The sequence below is a fragment of the Marmota marmota genome, unplaced genomic scaffold (genome assembly GCF_001458135.2).
Source record: "Marmota marmota marmota unplaced genomic scaffold, marMar, whole genome shotgun sequence".
Taxonomy (NCBI): domain Eukaryota; kingdom Metazoa; phylum Chordata; class Mammalia; order Rodentia; family Sciuridae; genus Marmota; species Marmota marmota.
Window position 1 is genome coordinate 11,644,426 of NW_026000241.1, and position 14,325 is coordinate 11,658,750.

Here is a 14,325-nt window from a genome sequence, read left to right on the forward strand (position 1 = left end):
CCTCTTAGATTGATAGCACATTTTAGACAGCAATTTCTTTTAAAATCAGTAATGCCCATAACTTGGACCCAGAAACCCACTTCTGGGAATCTAGCTGGCAAATATTTCATGTCATGCAGTGATGTTCACAGCACCATTATTTGTAATTGTTGTAAAAGAAAAAAAAAATTCGAGCCATTTAATGTTCATTATTATGGGAATGTCTAAATAAAATATGACACATTCCTGCCTTGGAATTCCATGTACCCACCAATAAAAATGAAGTCAGTTCAGATGAATATAGAATTTAGTAAAAAGTAAAAAGTGTGATTGAAAAGCAAAGCACAATTCCAATTCTTTATTTGCACGTAGTGTGTATTTAAAGAACATATACACACAAACATCCTCGAGGGAGGTTCTGGTACTTTCAATTATTGTCCTCTTTGCTTCTATTATTCATGGATTTGATTTTGGTGAGCATGATTACTTTTATCACTTTTAAAGAAACAAACAAACAAAAAAACCATAACTGGTAGGAATTAAACCTAAGCATTTGTCTTTATAGGCTTTAAAATCTCAGGCCAGAATCAACCTCGTTTATTTGTGCGACAGGGTTAACAGCCAGAGCCCAGAAGGCAGGGAAAAAATGTGGAGAGATTGAAAATTCAACACACATCCCCTGGCCCAGCCAGGTGGAACAGTCCATGGCGTCCATGTGACCCTCTGGTTTATGGCTTTTCCTGCTTGTCCTCGAGATGGGTGAGCCCAAGGAAATATGGCCATCAGACGGATGCTCCTTGGCTGAGGGTTGTGCTGTGAGGAGTCCACCAGCAACCGGGCCCTGTCTGGGCAGCCATGGGCTCACGGGTCCTTGTCCCTGAAGAGTGTGAGGTTGTGCTTCCGGATGTGTCCCAGCAGGACTTGCCCCCGCCGCTCCAGGGTCTGCAGGACCTGCTTCAGCCCCTGGGCTCCACCTTGGCTCTCCCAGAACACTGGGTCCATCTGCAACGACTTGAGCAGCAGATTCTGTAGGCAGCCTGATGCAAGAACCTGCACAGCAGACTCGGGAAACCTGCAGCAAAGTCCCCAGAACCCCACAATAGAAAGGGAAAGCAAAAGTGATCTCAGAAAGTTCCAGTGAAAGGCGAAGGCAGACTGTCCAAGTTGCACAGCTGGAGAAACCAGGCAAAGTTCCCAGGCCCGCTTCTGCCATCTTGTCCTCAGGGGATTTTTTGACCTGCTGTGCTGTGAAAGCAGAGGGCAGATCTTCTAGATGGGGCCCATCCCACAGAGAAGCCTGGTGGATCAAGTCTGCTCTCCTCTGCTCTGTTTGGCAAAGGCAGAACCAGAATAAGCCCTGGGAGGGCCCAGCTGCCTGCAAAGGGTAAGCAGGGAATCTCAGGCCCCAGGCTAGCTCTCATATCCACAGCAGGGGAAGAACTAGCCTTCCCAGACCCCAGTAGAACTGCTGGTTCTTCAGAAACAGGAGGATATCAGGGTGTACCCCTGTCAGCTTTCCCAGAGCTCCCCACTTCTCCTAAAGCTCAGATCCAACAACTTTGGTCTGATGGACTGTGGCTTTCTCAGTATCCATGGTCCCACAGTCTGCAGCAGGGCCATCGAGCCTCATTCCGTGAGCGTCCACCCAACCCCTCAGATCCTCACCCGTCAATGCCTTCTAGCAGCCGAAAGTTCAGCTTGTCCTCAGGGTGCTGAAGGTTGCCGGCATTATCGATGTAGACCAGATGAGACGGATTGCTGCTCCGAACCTGGGGTGGGGGGAAGGGGGAGAGGATGGACAGAGAGGGGTGGGTAAGGGTGCAGGATAGCTGGCACCTATGGACTGTCAGTCTTAAGGGGCTGGGGACCCTGAGCTGTCAGTCCCCACAATCCATCCTACTTGTCCAAATGGTCCCTGTGACTGAGTGCTTACTCTATAAGGGGTACTATGCTAAGTGTTTTTCAAACATGATCTCAATTAATCCTCCTAGCAACCCTAGGAGGAACACACTAGGATTAGCCTCATTTAACAGAAGCAATAAAAAAGCAATTTGCACAAGATCACAGCTTATAAGTAGCCTGGCTGGTTCACACCTGGACCTAGAGAGTTAAGCCCCAGCACCACCTGCTAACGAACAAGACAAGGAACCGCTTCCTGTTTGCGGGGGCATGAGTGGGAGCTGGGAGGTGCAAAAGGGTCCTACTCCTCAGGTCATCACAAGAAATTGCACATGTGCATGCTCACACTACACACGTGTGTACACCTACACACCTACTTTGCCACCTGCACCCGAGCACCTGGCATTCCCTGAGCATCATTAAAAGCACAAGTGACTCACACCATTTATCCTCAGAAAGCACTGATCAGACTATTTCCAGAGGAGGAGAGCTTAGTGTCTCCAAACCCTTTTCCAAAGTACAACCAGCAACAGAATTCTTTAGTACCTTAAGAGAAATAAGGTGTGGTTAGGACTGGAAGCCATCTTTTCTGGCTCCTACTCCCATGCACACACTCCATCCCCTGCATTATTCTCCAAAATTCCATGCTAATTCCCCACAATCCTCTCTAGCAACCTAAGCTTAAGTCAGATTTTGTTTTCAGGACCCCTGTTTCCCCGCTCTCTGCCTCTTCTCCAGTCCACTCAAAGACCTTGTTCTCAAACTCTGCTTCCAGGAGCCCCCAGGGTTCTCTGGAGTTTCTCTGGGGTGGTGGAGTTCCACCCCCACCCCACTTCAGCCACACCCTCAAAGCTCCATTTGGTCAGTTTTATGCATTCATTGCAGATTCCAGGAAATATACAGGCAAAGGGTTCTGCTGCTAAGAAGAACAGGATTGGGAAACAGTAGTGTCTGATCCTCTGAGACTCGCCAACAGTGCCTTCCGCAAGAGACAGGAAGACCCAGGTCTGGAGTGACAAGGAGCTATTGTGTGGAGGAGACATACCAGGATGTGGACCAGTCGCAGCTCTGCGGGGTTCCGGCATTTCTCTCGGAGTCTTTCTTCCACACAGGGGTCTGAGGGCTCAGGCTCGAAGCCACAGCAGTAGCGATCCAGGCGGTCATGAACCTGCAGGGACAGCCAGTCTCTGAAGGGGTGGCACAGTGCCTGCCTCTAGCAGGCCCAGCTCTGAGGCCACCTGGCCTGCCGTGCCCTCACAACACCGGGGCCTCTCTGGGGCCCATCCTCAGTGGCTCTCTGTGCTGGTCAGCTCCATGGCTGACCTCCAGCTAGGAATGGAGCCTCCAATTTGCTGCTCTGGTCAGCTTGCTCCGTCCAACAGGAGCTGTTTGTTCATGGCTTGGTATGGATTGCACCCGATGCCCACTGCTCCTGAACCCTGGCCTTGAGGACACACCGGGCATTTTAGAGTGGGCCAGAAGGGTTCCATAAGAACACTTGGTATTATCCTCCCTTTAGAAGGCAGGAGTCATGCCTATGGGTCAGGAACCAACAAGATTGTGGGTCAGCCCCTCGCCCTGACCTACAGGAAGATATTGTCTGCTATGAGCCTCAAGAACCAAGAGACTGACAAGAGAGAGGCCTAAATAGAGGTGGCAGAATCCTCTGGAGATAGAGAAGGTTCTGCTAGGGAGAGAAAGACAGGAGAAGGACCATAGTAAAAAGGGGAGGCAATTTTAGAAGGCTTGGGATTGGATGAGAGATGAATTCAGGATGAGTGTCCAGGGAGAATCACCATCACTTACAGGATTCACTAGTAGGGAAGACTCACACTTTTTCCCCCTCTTAGGAAAGGATCTTGATTTAACACATGACCTTGTTGAGCACTTAAGGTAGAAGGAGAGCTCTCAAGAGGTCTGGGTGTGGAAGGACTTGCTTTGCATGAGACAGGAGGAAAATTCAGTTTGTTGCTGTAGAAAGGGAGAGAGGAATGGAGAGGGGTTAGGTGCCGTAGGGAGCCACAGGGGGCAGAGGGGTGAGATGTGCCTTTCGGTCACTCCATCTTGGAGCAAAGCTGTCATCCCTGTAAATTATTTAGTGGGTGCTGGTAATGGGGCTGAGCTTTGAATTCCAGTTGGTATTGGGGGGGGGGGACGGGGAATTAGGGCATGAGGCACAGGAAATACACAAAAAAAGGAAGAGCCAGCTCTCTGGGATTTTTCTGGGTCATTTCCTTAAGTCTCCAGGAGGTGGCAGCAGTAGGGAGGAAGGATTTGAGTTCTGGGCACTGGATAAGTCACATAGGTGCCTAATTCTCCGGCCACAAAGTGTACCAAGTTCCTGAAAGAGCACTGCATGGGGAAGACTATGATCCCATCTTTGCAGAATGGCTGGTCTACACTAAAAAGCCTGGGAACACCACTGGGGAGAAAGACACCAGCGACGGCCCTACAAACCAGCTCCAGTGAACATGCCTGGGGCTGGGGCCACCCAGTAAGAGAGGAAAGAGTCTGGGCAGAGGTGAGGGAAAGACAGCCAAGGGGGGCAGGTACAGGAAGCCAGGTGGCCCCACGCTGGGAGGAAGGGGAGGAGAGCCCAGGCAAAGCTGACGAACTTCCTCCCTCAACAGTCAGGAGGCTCCAGTTCCTTGCAGCCAGACTCATTCCCAACCCTAGTGCTGATGGCACAGAACAGGCCCAGGCTTCCCCTCCACAGAAATGGCAGCCATTTTCATCCAGTGAAGCGATGATGGAGCATCCCTCAGCAGTGATGCTATAGTATGGTGGAAAATACATTTGGTCTTTGTGGCCAATTCCTGGCCAAAGGCTCCTAAAAGCTTTGGAATTTTTCAAGTGATAGCAATATTTTATTACCCACAACGAGGCCCTTTGGGTCACATCTGTGTTTTTGCCAATGTGGCTGCTCAGGGTGAATAGGGGTGGGAACTTTCACGAAGCCCATGACTCCAGCCAAGCGGGTCATGCGGGCTGCAGATGGGATTATAAAAACTTCTGAACAACGCAGAGAGCTTCAAATTCCAAAAACTTCCAGAATGGTGAACACATCTATCACTTCTCGGTGGCAGGGTGGCACTCCCCAAATCCTCAGGGACATAGGCTACACTTAGGGCCCTTCCTGACCTCCCCCTGTCCACCTCTTCATCTGGATGTTTACTTGTACCCTTTACAATAAACCGATAAAAGTAAAGTGTTTTTCTGAGTTCTCAGAGTCATTTTTTTTTTTTTGCACATTTTTTGCACATTGAGGAGGATCCCTTACTTCATAGCTGGTTGCTCAGAAGTACACTGTAACCAGCATCTGAATGGAGACTGACTTGCAGGATTAGATACTGACTTTGGGTAGACAGTCTTGACACCAAATTGGTGTTGCAGAGTTGATTGGATCAGGGAAAAAACCATCATCAGGTGACCATTACCACCACCGCTGTCACCTCTAGCTTGCTTCTTCCTCTTCGCAGCCTTGCAGGGAAGGCATTATTATCCTCACTCTACCCTTGAGGTCCCAGAGCTCAAACATGCCCAAGGTCATAAATGCAAGATGGGTACAGCTGGGATTTGAATTTGATGAGTGAGTGCTTCATTCTGGAGGTGATGGGCTGGGTTCCCCTATTTGTGCAGGGTGGGCTGCAGATGGGCCCAGGGAAACAAGATGGTGGTGCTGGCTAAAGCCCAACCAGGTCTGACTCAGGTTAGACCACAGAAGATAGATTGGACCCTTGAGACACCACCCAGGCCTGCTGCTGCCTCAGCTGTCATGGAGGGTGGTAGGTTCTGGGTCTTCTTCCTCCTTCACAATTTTGAATTCTTTTCTCCAGCCTTAATTAGTAAGACTGAGACCAGATTAATTAATTAATTCCATGATGAGTGACAATGGAGACCTCCTTTGACCTCTGCAAGTGGCTCAGGCTTTCCTGTGCTTCAAGGCGGGGCAGGATAACAGGAGAGCCGGGGCTGCTTGGGCAAGCACACACTCATTAGAGGACCTGGTTTTCCTGTGGGAGAACTTGTCTTCCCTGCTGAATATTGTCTGTTGGCATCAAAGTCCCCCACATTCCCAATCACAAGGTAGAAAGGGGCCAAGTTCCCCTGGCCACTCACCTTCACCCCTGCTCCTGGCTCCCAAGGCTTCCCAGGGCTTTTTTCTTCCATTCTCTGAAGTTCTTAAGTCTTTTTTTTTTTTTTAATAATTTTTAAATTTTTAGTTGTGGATGGACCTTTATTTATTTGTATGTGGTGCTGAGAATCAAACCCAGTGCCTCACACATGCTAGGCAAGTGCTCTGCCACTGAGCTACAACCCCAGCCCCAGTTCTTAAGTCTTACCAAAAACAAATTCTCACATTGCTGAAGTCTGTGGCTTGAGTTTTCTCTTTTGGATGAAACATGCTTAGTTTCTAAGACTATAGCAGATATCTTGGTACCCACCCATGAACCTGGAAAGGTCCCCATCATATAGCTCCCTAGTCTAGGGAAGCCCTCTGGCCCCTGGACAGATATGGCCTCCCAACTCAGCAAACTAAAAATGCCATAAAATTAATATCTTTCTACCATCAACCAATGTCTTATGGGAGTTGGTGACAAATACCATGGCACCTCCCTCCTAGAGGATAATACTCTACAGGAGTGTACTACACAGTCTGTCACGGGTCCCCACCTGCGTTGAGCCTCACTCGCCCACAGTGGTTGCTCGTTCATTACTGCATCCTTGGTGGACTTTTCTTCCTTTCTTCTTTCTCCTCCCCATTTGTTCGCCAGGCTTCCTAGAACCATCTCCAAAATGAACTTCTGGTACACAGATCCTAGTTTCGAGGTCTGTTTTTGGAAGACCCCAAATTTAGGCAGAAGCCCCTCACAGTCTCCATTTGCTGCCATGTGTCCAGGCACTTCTTGATTAATGTTTTAATTAAACTTTAGCATCTAGCACAGGACACGATGCTCCATGGAAGGTCAGATTAGAGCCGGGTGGAAACAGATTCCAGATGCTGAGTCTGGGTAGCATCCTTGCTAGTCTGCTCACATTGCTGATACCTACGGAGCATGCCCCAAGTGAACATATCCAAGTCCAAGACTCTCATTTGTGGCCATCCAACCAGGTCTTCAATTGCAATTAAAATAACTCTGCTTTGAGGAGATTAAGAAAACAATAGTTTATTCTGAGCCAAATCAGTGACCATAACCCAGGAACACAGTTTGAAGAGATATGGAATGATATAGCTCTTCCCTCTGTGGAAGAAGTTACAGGAGCTTTTATAGTCACAAAAGAAAGTAGGTGGTGTCACCAAGCAGATGGACTATAAAGAGGCAGGGGAATCCCTTCTTCAGGACTCAGATGCTGTCTTTAGCAAGGTGGGGAAATCTTTCACAGGATTCAGATATTCTCACATCCTTGGCTTTCGGCTAGGTAGAGACCAAAGGTCTCCCAAGCCCAGTGGGAGAATTAAGATCAGGACTCAGGTTTCTTGCGGCTCTCTACTTTTCCACCCACAATGTTACCAACGTCCCCATATTGCCTTAGGAAGCCTGCAGGGGCCTGCTGTGGGTCCACTTTCCTGTTGGTGGCCAGTAGGAGAGAATGGGAGAGAGATAAAGGACCTGTCCCACCAACAGCCACAGCATAGAAATTCCTCCCTTCTGCCAAAGGGAGCAGCTGACATATATTCATCCTAGTCCAACAACCGTCAGTGGTGACGTACTGATCCCTGAACCCACCTTCTCCCAATCTAGGAGTGGGTGGAAAGTGAGTCAAGTTGGAACAGAGGAAGGAGCATAGAGCAGACAGCTGGGTCTCCTGCAGTGAGGAAGTCCTCATTCAGACAACTAAAAGACCGGCCAGGACAAGCCTGAGGATAGGGCCCTGCAGCAATTCATTCCAAGTCCACTAAAGCTAGTCTCATATCACCATGTGTCTCCATGTTGTCCTTGAACTTAGCAAGGGAGACTCTGAAGGATACGGAAAATAACATCCCCCAAGAAAAGGGGAATGACAGCCCCCAGGGAGAAAGGAGGACAGTGTGATCCAGGAGGGGAGGAGGGGAAGGCAAACAATGGGCTCTGGGCTGTGGACTTTCATCCCAGTAACAGTGGGTTTCACATTTTCGTATTGTCTAAGTTTTCTCAATTTAGACTTTGAACCTGCACAGCTAGTTTCCTGACTACCCAGCTGGCATGTTCTAAGTCTCTAGTGATGAAGACACCCTAAACATTCTGCTATGATTATCATTAAAACCTATATATATATATATAAAAAAAAAAGACCCATCTTGTAACCAGTTGCCATTTTCTCTCCTGAAAATGTGCCATTCCGCCGCTGCTTAATAGAGAAAGCTTTCTGATCTGTCTGAGGTTCCCATTTTGGTTATTTTTGTTTACAGATGGTATTCCATGCTTTCATTCATACTTGTCCTTACATAGCAAGGGTCACTCCAAGGGCTGCCAATGGGGTTGAGTATAGTTTGGCAAACTGCTCCATAAAGGACCAGAGAGCAAATACTTAAAGACTTTGGAAGCTGTGTAGTCTGTCACCACCGCTCAACTCTGCCACTGGTGTGCTTATTGTATGTACCATGGATACATATGGACATGCCCGTGTTCCAATAAAATTTTATGTATACTAAATTTTGAATTTCACAATAATTTGTTATATCAAAAAAATACTATTCTGAGTCGGGTGCAGTGGTTCATGCCTGTAATCCTAGTGACTTGGGAGACAGAATGATCACAAGTTTGAGGCCAGCCTCAGCAACTTAGCAAGACCATCTTACAATAAAAAAAAAAAAAAAAAAAGTTGGGGATGTGGCTCAGTGGTAAAGCACCCCTGGGTTAAATCCCCAGTACCCTGTACAAAATTCTAATTTATTTTAGCCATTTAAAAGTGCTAAAACAATTCTTAGTCTGTTCATTCTAGGGATAAATCCTGGTTCCACTGTATCTTCACTATCTCCACTAAGCCAAAGAAGTATTGGCCTTGCTACACCTCAGTTATCTTATCAACAAGAAGGAGCAGTGACACTCCCAGGGACTTCTCTGAGAGCCACACAGCCACACACACATCTATGACGATAGATGCATAGAGTAGGGGACTGTTGATGGAGAGTTCTCAGTTGTCTCTGGGCTCCCAGGAAGGGCAAGCCTCCCCTAGCTGACACAGAGCTGCAGACCTGAGAGCCAGAGTGTGACACATTCCCACGTTCCTTCTTCAACAGGTGCTTAGCCTAACCAGGACATAGTTGAGGCACTCTGAATTTGAGAACAAATGAAGTGCAGAACAGGGCACAGTGGAGTCTTCCCAAGAGGATGGTACTCACAACATGCCCACTGCATCCCACCTCCCCACCCAGGCTTCAGGGGTGGCCTAGCATGGTCACCTCCCAAACAGGATATCTGAATGGGACAAGGCACTGCAGTCTGCCAAGGAGAGACATCAGGCCCAGCAAGAGCAGGACTACTGTTTTGAGGACAAATGTATTCGTGAGTCAAAAATACCCGAGTTCTCTTATGCTGGGAGAGGAAATGTCAGGGCAACTCCAGTCAGACTAGGATACAGTAACTGCTCTGGTTTTTGCTTCATGCCCTGTGATACAAGGCCAGACAAGGCCCTCTGGTCCTGCCAACCCTCCCTGACCTATCTCCAGGCCATTCCATGCAGGAAATTAACTTGCAGCAGCATTCATTTCCAGAGGAAGCTATAAGGAATGTGGGCCCCTATCATATGTACAGCTTTGGCTTCCCCAAATCTACTCCCATTTGAATGTTTGACAGGAGGAGCTTAGCCGGCAGAACTGCCAGCTTGATTACTTTGCCACGCAGTCTGGTTATTTTTTTCCACTAGGAGAAGTTAGGTTGAGACAGCAGATCAGCAGCCAAACAGGATGGAGCTGAAATTTCATTCCCACATTCTTTCAGGATATGATCCTTTGCCCCCCCCTTTTTTTTTTTTAAATGAGGCATTACTTAAAGAAATGATAACCACCCTTTGCAGTTTTCTTCTGCTGAACCAAACTAGCAGTGTTGCAAAATCATGATGTGAATTGAAGTTTTGTTTAATTTTAGTTAAGACATCCCAAAGCTTTTACGCTGTTCCAAGGTGCCGTTCTGAGCGATTTACCCAGAACAACTTGTTTGATCTCTCCCAGCAACCAAGAAATAGACACTGTTAGTATCCCCATTTCAAGAGGGGAAACTGAGTCACGGGACTGACTATACCTAAGTTCACACAACTAGGAAGTGGTGGTGCCTGGATTGGAACCCTGGGTTGTCTGGATCTGACCACTGAGTCAGACAGTGTGGCAGGAACGTTGTTCTCTAGCATCAGCATCACAAGCTCTTGAGTGTCAAAAATGAACTTGGTTCAATCTGATCCCAACAGGTGCTTAGGCTAACCAGGACATAGTTGAGGCACTCTGAATTTGGGAACAAATGAAGTGCAGAACAGGGCACAATGGACTCTTCCCAAGAGGATGGTACTCACAACCTACCCACTGCATCCCACCTCCCCACCCAGGCTTCAGGGGTGGCCTAGCGTGGTCACCTCCCAAAGAGGATCTCTGAATGGGACAAGGCACTGCAGTCTGCCAAGGAGGGACATCAGATCCAGCTGTGGTGGAAAGGAAGGTCCAGGGGGAAGCTCCGCCCAGGGGATGGGTATGGCCCTAATCCTATAACAAGACCCACCAGGCTCCCCAGCCAACTCTGGGGTCTCTCAGCCAGTGCCGATCCAGGTCTGATAGATTCCAGAGGGATACCTACTGACCCTGGTAGGGATCTTTCCCAAACCTGGGGCAGTCACAGGATCCACAGGATGGAAAGGGTGGCTCTTGGCTGGACAGGCTCACTACCTGGGGTCAGAGGGCTGCATCGTGGCTGGATGTGGGGCTCCCTTTCCAACCCCGATGTCTCTCTCCATGGAGGCAGCAGGCTGGGACCACAGTGACTGACCAGCTGGCAGTGCTGCTTTGACTCTCTCACTCTCCTCTAAAGACCCACCTTGCCATGCTCCTTCCATGAGCAACACAGCATCTTCCCCGACAGGTCCAGGGAAGGAAAAACTGATCCACCTCAGCTCATCAGCCCCATGCCCAACGCCACATTCTCAGCACCAGGTTAGGAATCAGGTGATGGGATTTGAGAGCTATATTAAGAACTACTGCTTATCTAAAAAGCCATCTGTACATCAGTCTAAACTCTAAACACAAAACCAGCAGCCACGAAAAGGAAAATCCACCAGAGCAAGGTAGGTTCCGACTGGGAAAGCTAGAGTGAATTGTCGTCTAAACAGCTTTCACAGAAAGGGCCCAGTGAAACACGGTGAGGGGAAACACTGACCTCCACAAATCCCCAAAAGGCATTCGACTATTCACCCATCCCTGACAATTCTTAACAAGGCAGGAATAAGGAATGCTTTCTCCTATCTCCAGTCAAAGCCAGCATGAGAGCCAGGTGTGGTGGCGCACACCTGTATTCCCAGCAACTCAGGAGGCTAAGGAATGAGGATCAAAAGTTCAAGTCTACCAGGGTGCAGGTGGCACAAGCCTGTAATTCCAGCTGCTTGGGAGGCTGAGGGAGGAGGATTGCAAGTTCAAAGCCAACCTCAGCGAAAGTGAGGCATTAAGCAACTCAAAGAGACCCTGTCTCTATATAAAATACAAAAAAAAGGGAGGGGGGCTAGGGATGTGGCTCAGTGGTCGAGTGTCCCTGAGTTCAATCCCCAGTACCGAAAAAAAAAAAAAAAAAGTTCAAGACCAACTCAGCAACAGCCAGAACCTAAGCAACTTAGCAATCAAAATAAAATCAAAGGGGCTGAGGATCTGGCTCAGTGGTTAAGCACCCTGGGTTCAGTTTCCAGTATTTTTTTTAAACAGTCATGGTTGAAACACTAGAAAGAAGAGGAAATGAGAAGACGGAATTCCTTTCATAACAGATGGAAAACCCCGGAGGGTAAAGTGAACAACCATTAGAAGACCATGTTAGTAGGCAATGGTAATGAAATTAAGATATAGTAATAGGCTTATTTAATCTGGTGATCCACCTGGACATATACTGCAAGGGAAGATCCTACTTGTGGTAACCACAAGATGATGAGGTACCCAGGAATAACCCAACATAAAAATGAAGATCAGCTGAAGAAACAGCAAGACACTTCTGAGAAACACAGACAAATACATATCCTGTTCTTGGCTAGAATTACTCTATTTTAAGATGTAATTTTTTTAATCAGTCCACAAAAAAATTTAATTTGGCTCCAATAAAATCTCAAAAGGATTTAGGAAGGGGATGGAAGTAACAGCTGACTGTAAATTTCACATAAAAAAAATATCCAAGAATATCGAGAAAATTCTAAAAAAGAGCAATGAGAAAGACCAAGCCCTACTGGTTATTAACATAAAGTATAAAGTTCAGTAATTAAAACAGTGTGATTCTGGCATATAAATAGACCCTTTCCTGGAACTGAAAAGGGCTGGGAAATAGAAGTGTATATACATAAGGAAATTGGCTAACTGGTAGTATCTGTATACATAAGGAAATGCTATCCGGTAGTATTTCAGATGGGGGGGGGGGACCTGAATCTTCAACAAATGGTGCTGGGACATTTGGGCTGCCATCTGAAAAGAAAAAAAAAAAGTCATTTCACACCTTATCCTTACTCCAAAATAACTTCCAGATGGATCCAAAATTTATGAAAAGCAGGAGAGAATTTTTAAAATAACTCTGAAGCAAAAACAGCCTTTTAAGACAACACACAAACCTAGAAGTCAAAAGATAAAAGCTTGATCATTTCAACAATGTAAAGTTTTTAAAATTTCTGCCCAGCAAAAAAATATACACAAAGCTATTGACAATTGAATTTAAGATTTACACTACAATGAAAGAAAAGACCACTTTCCGTAATCTACAAAAATCTCTTTAAATCGTTAGGAAAAAAGACCGAGAACCCAACAGAAAATGGGGTAGCTGGGCATGGTGGTGCACACCTGTCATCCCAGAGCCTCTGGAGGCTAAGGCAGGGGATCATGAGTTCAAAGCCAGCCTCAGCAACTTAGCAAGGCCCTAAGCAACTCGGTGAGACCCTGTCTCAACATAAAATGGGCTGGGGATGTTGCTCAGTGGTTAAGCACCTCTGGGTTCAATTCCCAGTACCTACCCCCAATAAAAAAGAAAATGGGGCAAAGAATATGAACCACTTTGTTGTTGTTTTTAAAGTCTTTTTAGATGAAGGCAGGATTAGAGATAAAACAAAAACCAAAGAAATCATTAACTTTCAGGTTTGTGCAAAGGTAGAGTTAACCACAGAGCTGAGAGGGCCAGCCCTTTAAATTCCTGGGGTACCTCCCTTGCCTCGAGAATTAGTTTTCTATTGTTGCATAGCAACCCCTCCCCATAGCAACTCAACACAGGCTGTTCACTTTCTTTCTTAAGGTCAGCAAGAGACTATGAGATTTTTTGCTTTCTTTGAAAAACTCACCTGATTTGGTCAGGGCCATCTAGAGTCACCTCCCTTTTGATTAACTCAAAGTTAACTGATCAGTAACCTGATCCCTGGAGTGATACTCCCTCTTGTTCACAGGTCTCACACTTCAGGGAGGGGGGTTATTGCTAGGTGGGTGGGAATATCGGGAGCCATGATAGAATTGCCTATCACACTTCACCCTAATCTAGATCCTGCTTTTAAATATATGATAAGATGCTTAGTGGCACCTTCCAGCATCCGTGACCAGGCAGCTTGTCTCACTGTACTTGACTGCTACCATCTGTAAAACGGGGAGGAGCAAGCATGGCATCCCCCGTGTTAGGCCGGAGGACACACATGAGTATGTGTGGCTTGCAACAGGTATTGCCAGACAGGCGTAAGTACTTTATGAATATTAGCTACCATCATGTTTCCCAGATTGGCAGGGTTCACCAATCTGGACTCCTGTCTGACAGAACATCTGATGTCCTGTGGCCAAACTGCATTGGGTTAGATCCCAGCTCCAACACCAAAGGCTGTGAGACAGTGGGCAGGCTTCTCAGCCCTCCTCTTGTGGTTTGGATATGATATGTCTCCCAAAAGCTCCTGTGTGAGACAGTGCAAGAACACTGATGGAAATAATTGTTATGAGTGTTGACCTAATCTGTGAATTAATCCCCTGATGGGGCTTAGCTGAGTGGTAACTAAAGGCCGGTAGGGTATGGCTGGTAGAGGTAGGTCACTGGGGGCGTGGCTTTTGGGTATATATTTTGTGTCTGGTGAGTGGAGTCTCTACTTCCTGGCCCTGTCCTGAGCTGCTTCCCTCCACCACATTCCTCTGCCATGATATTCTGTCTCACTTTGAGCCCCAAGGAATGGAGCTATGAACTGACACTACTGAAACCGTGAGCCCCTAAATAAACTTTTCCTCCTCTAGTTGTCTTTGTCAGGTCTTTTAATCACAGCAGCAAAAAAATATACACA

At 47.2% G+C, this 14,325-nt stretch overlaps 1 protein-coding gene across 3 annotated transcripts in view; it reads right to left on the reverse strand.

Moving 5' to 3' along the window:
* Nucleotides 1–309: 309 nt before the first annotated feature.
* Nucleotides 310–14,325, reverse strand: part of Gask1a (golgi associated kinase 1A) — a 57,272-nt gene continuing 43,256 nt past the window's right edge. Inside the window, exons 3-5 of one of the 3 annotated variants that reach the window (XM_015489413.2) lie at nt 2,924–3,046; nt 1,645–1,748; nt 310–1,051 (exon numbers count right to left, since the gene is read on the reverse strand). In XM_015489413.2, the coding sequence (XP_015344899.1) occupies nt 841–1,051; nt 1,645–1,748; nt 2,924–3,046 (438 nt within the window). In that variant the 3' untranslated portion in view covers nt 310–840. Of the gene's footprint in view, nt 1,052–1,111; nt 1,306–1,644; nt 1,749–2,923; nt 3,047–14,325 lie in introns of those variants that run through there. The other 2 variants (XM_048794767.1, XM_048794768.1) reach the window with 2 other exon arrangements.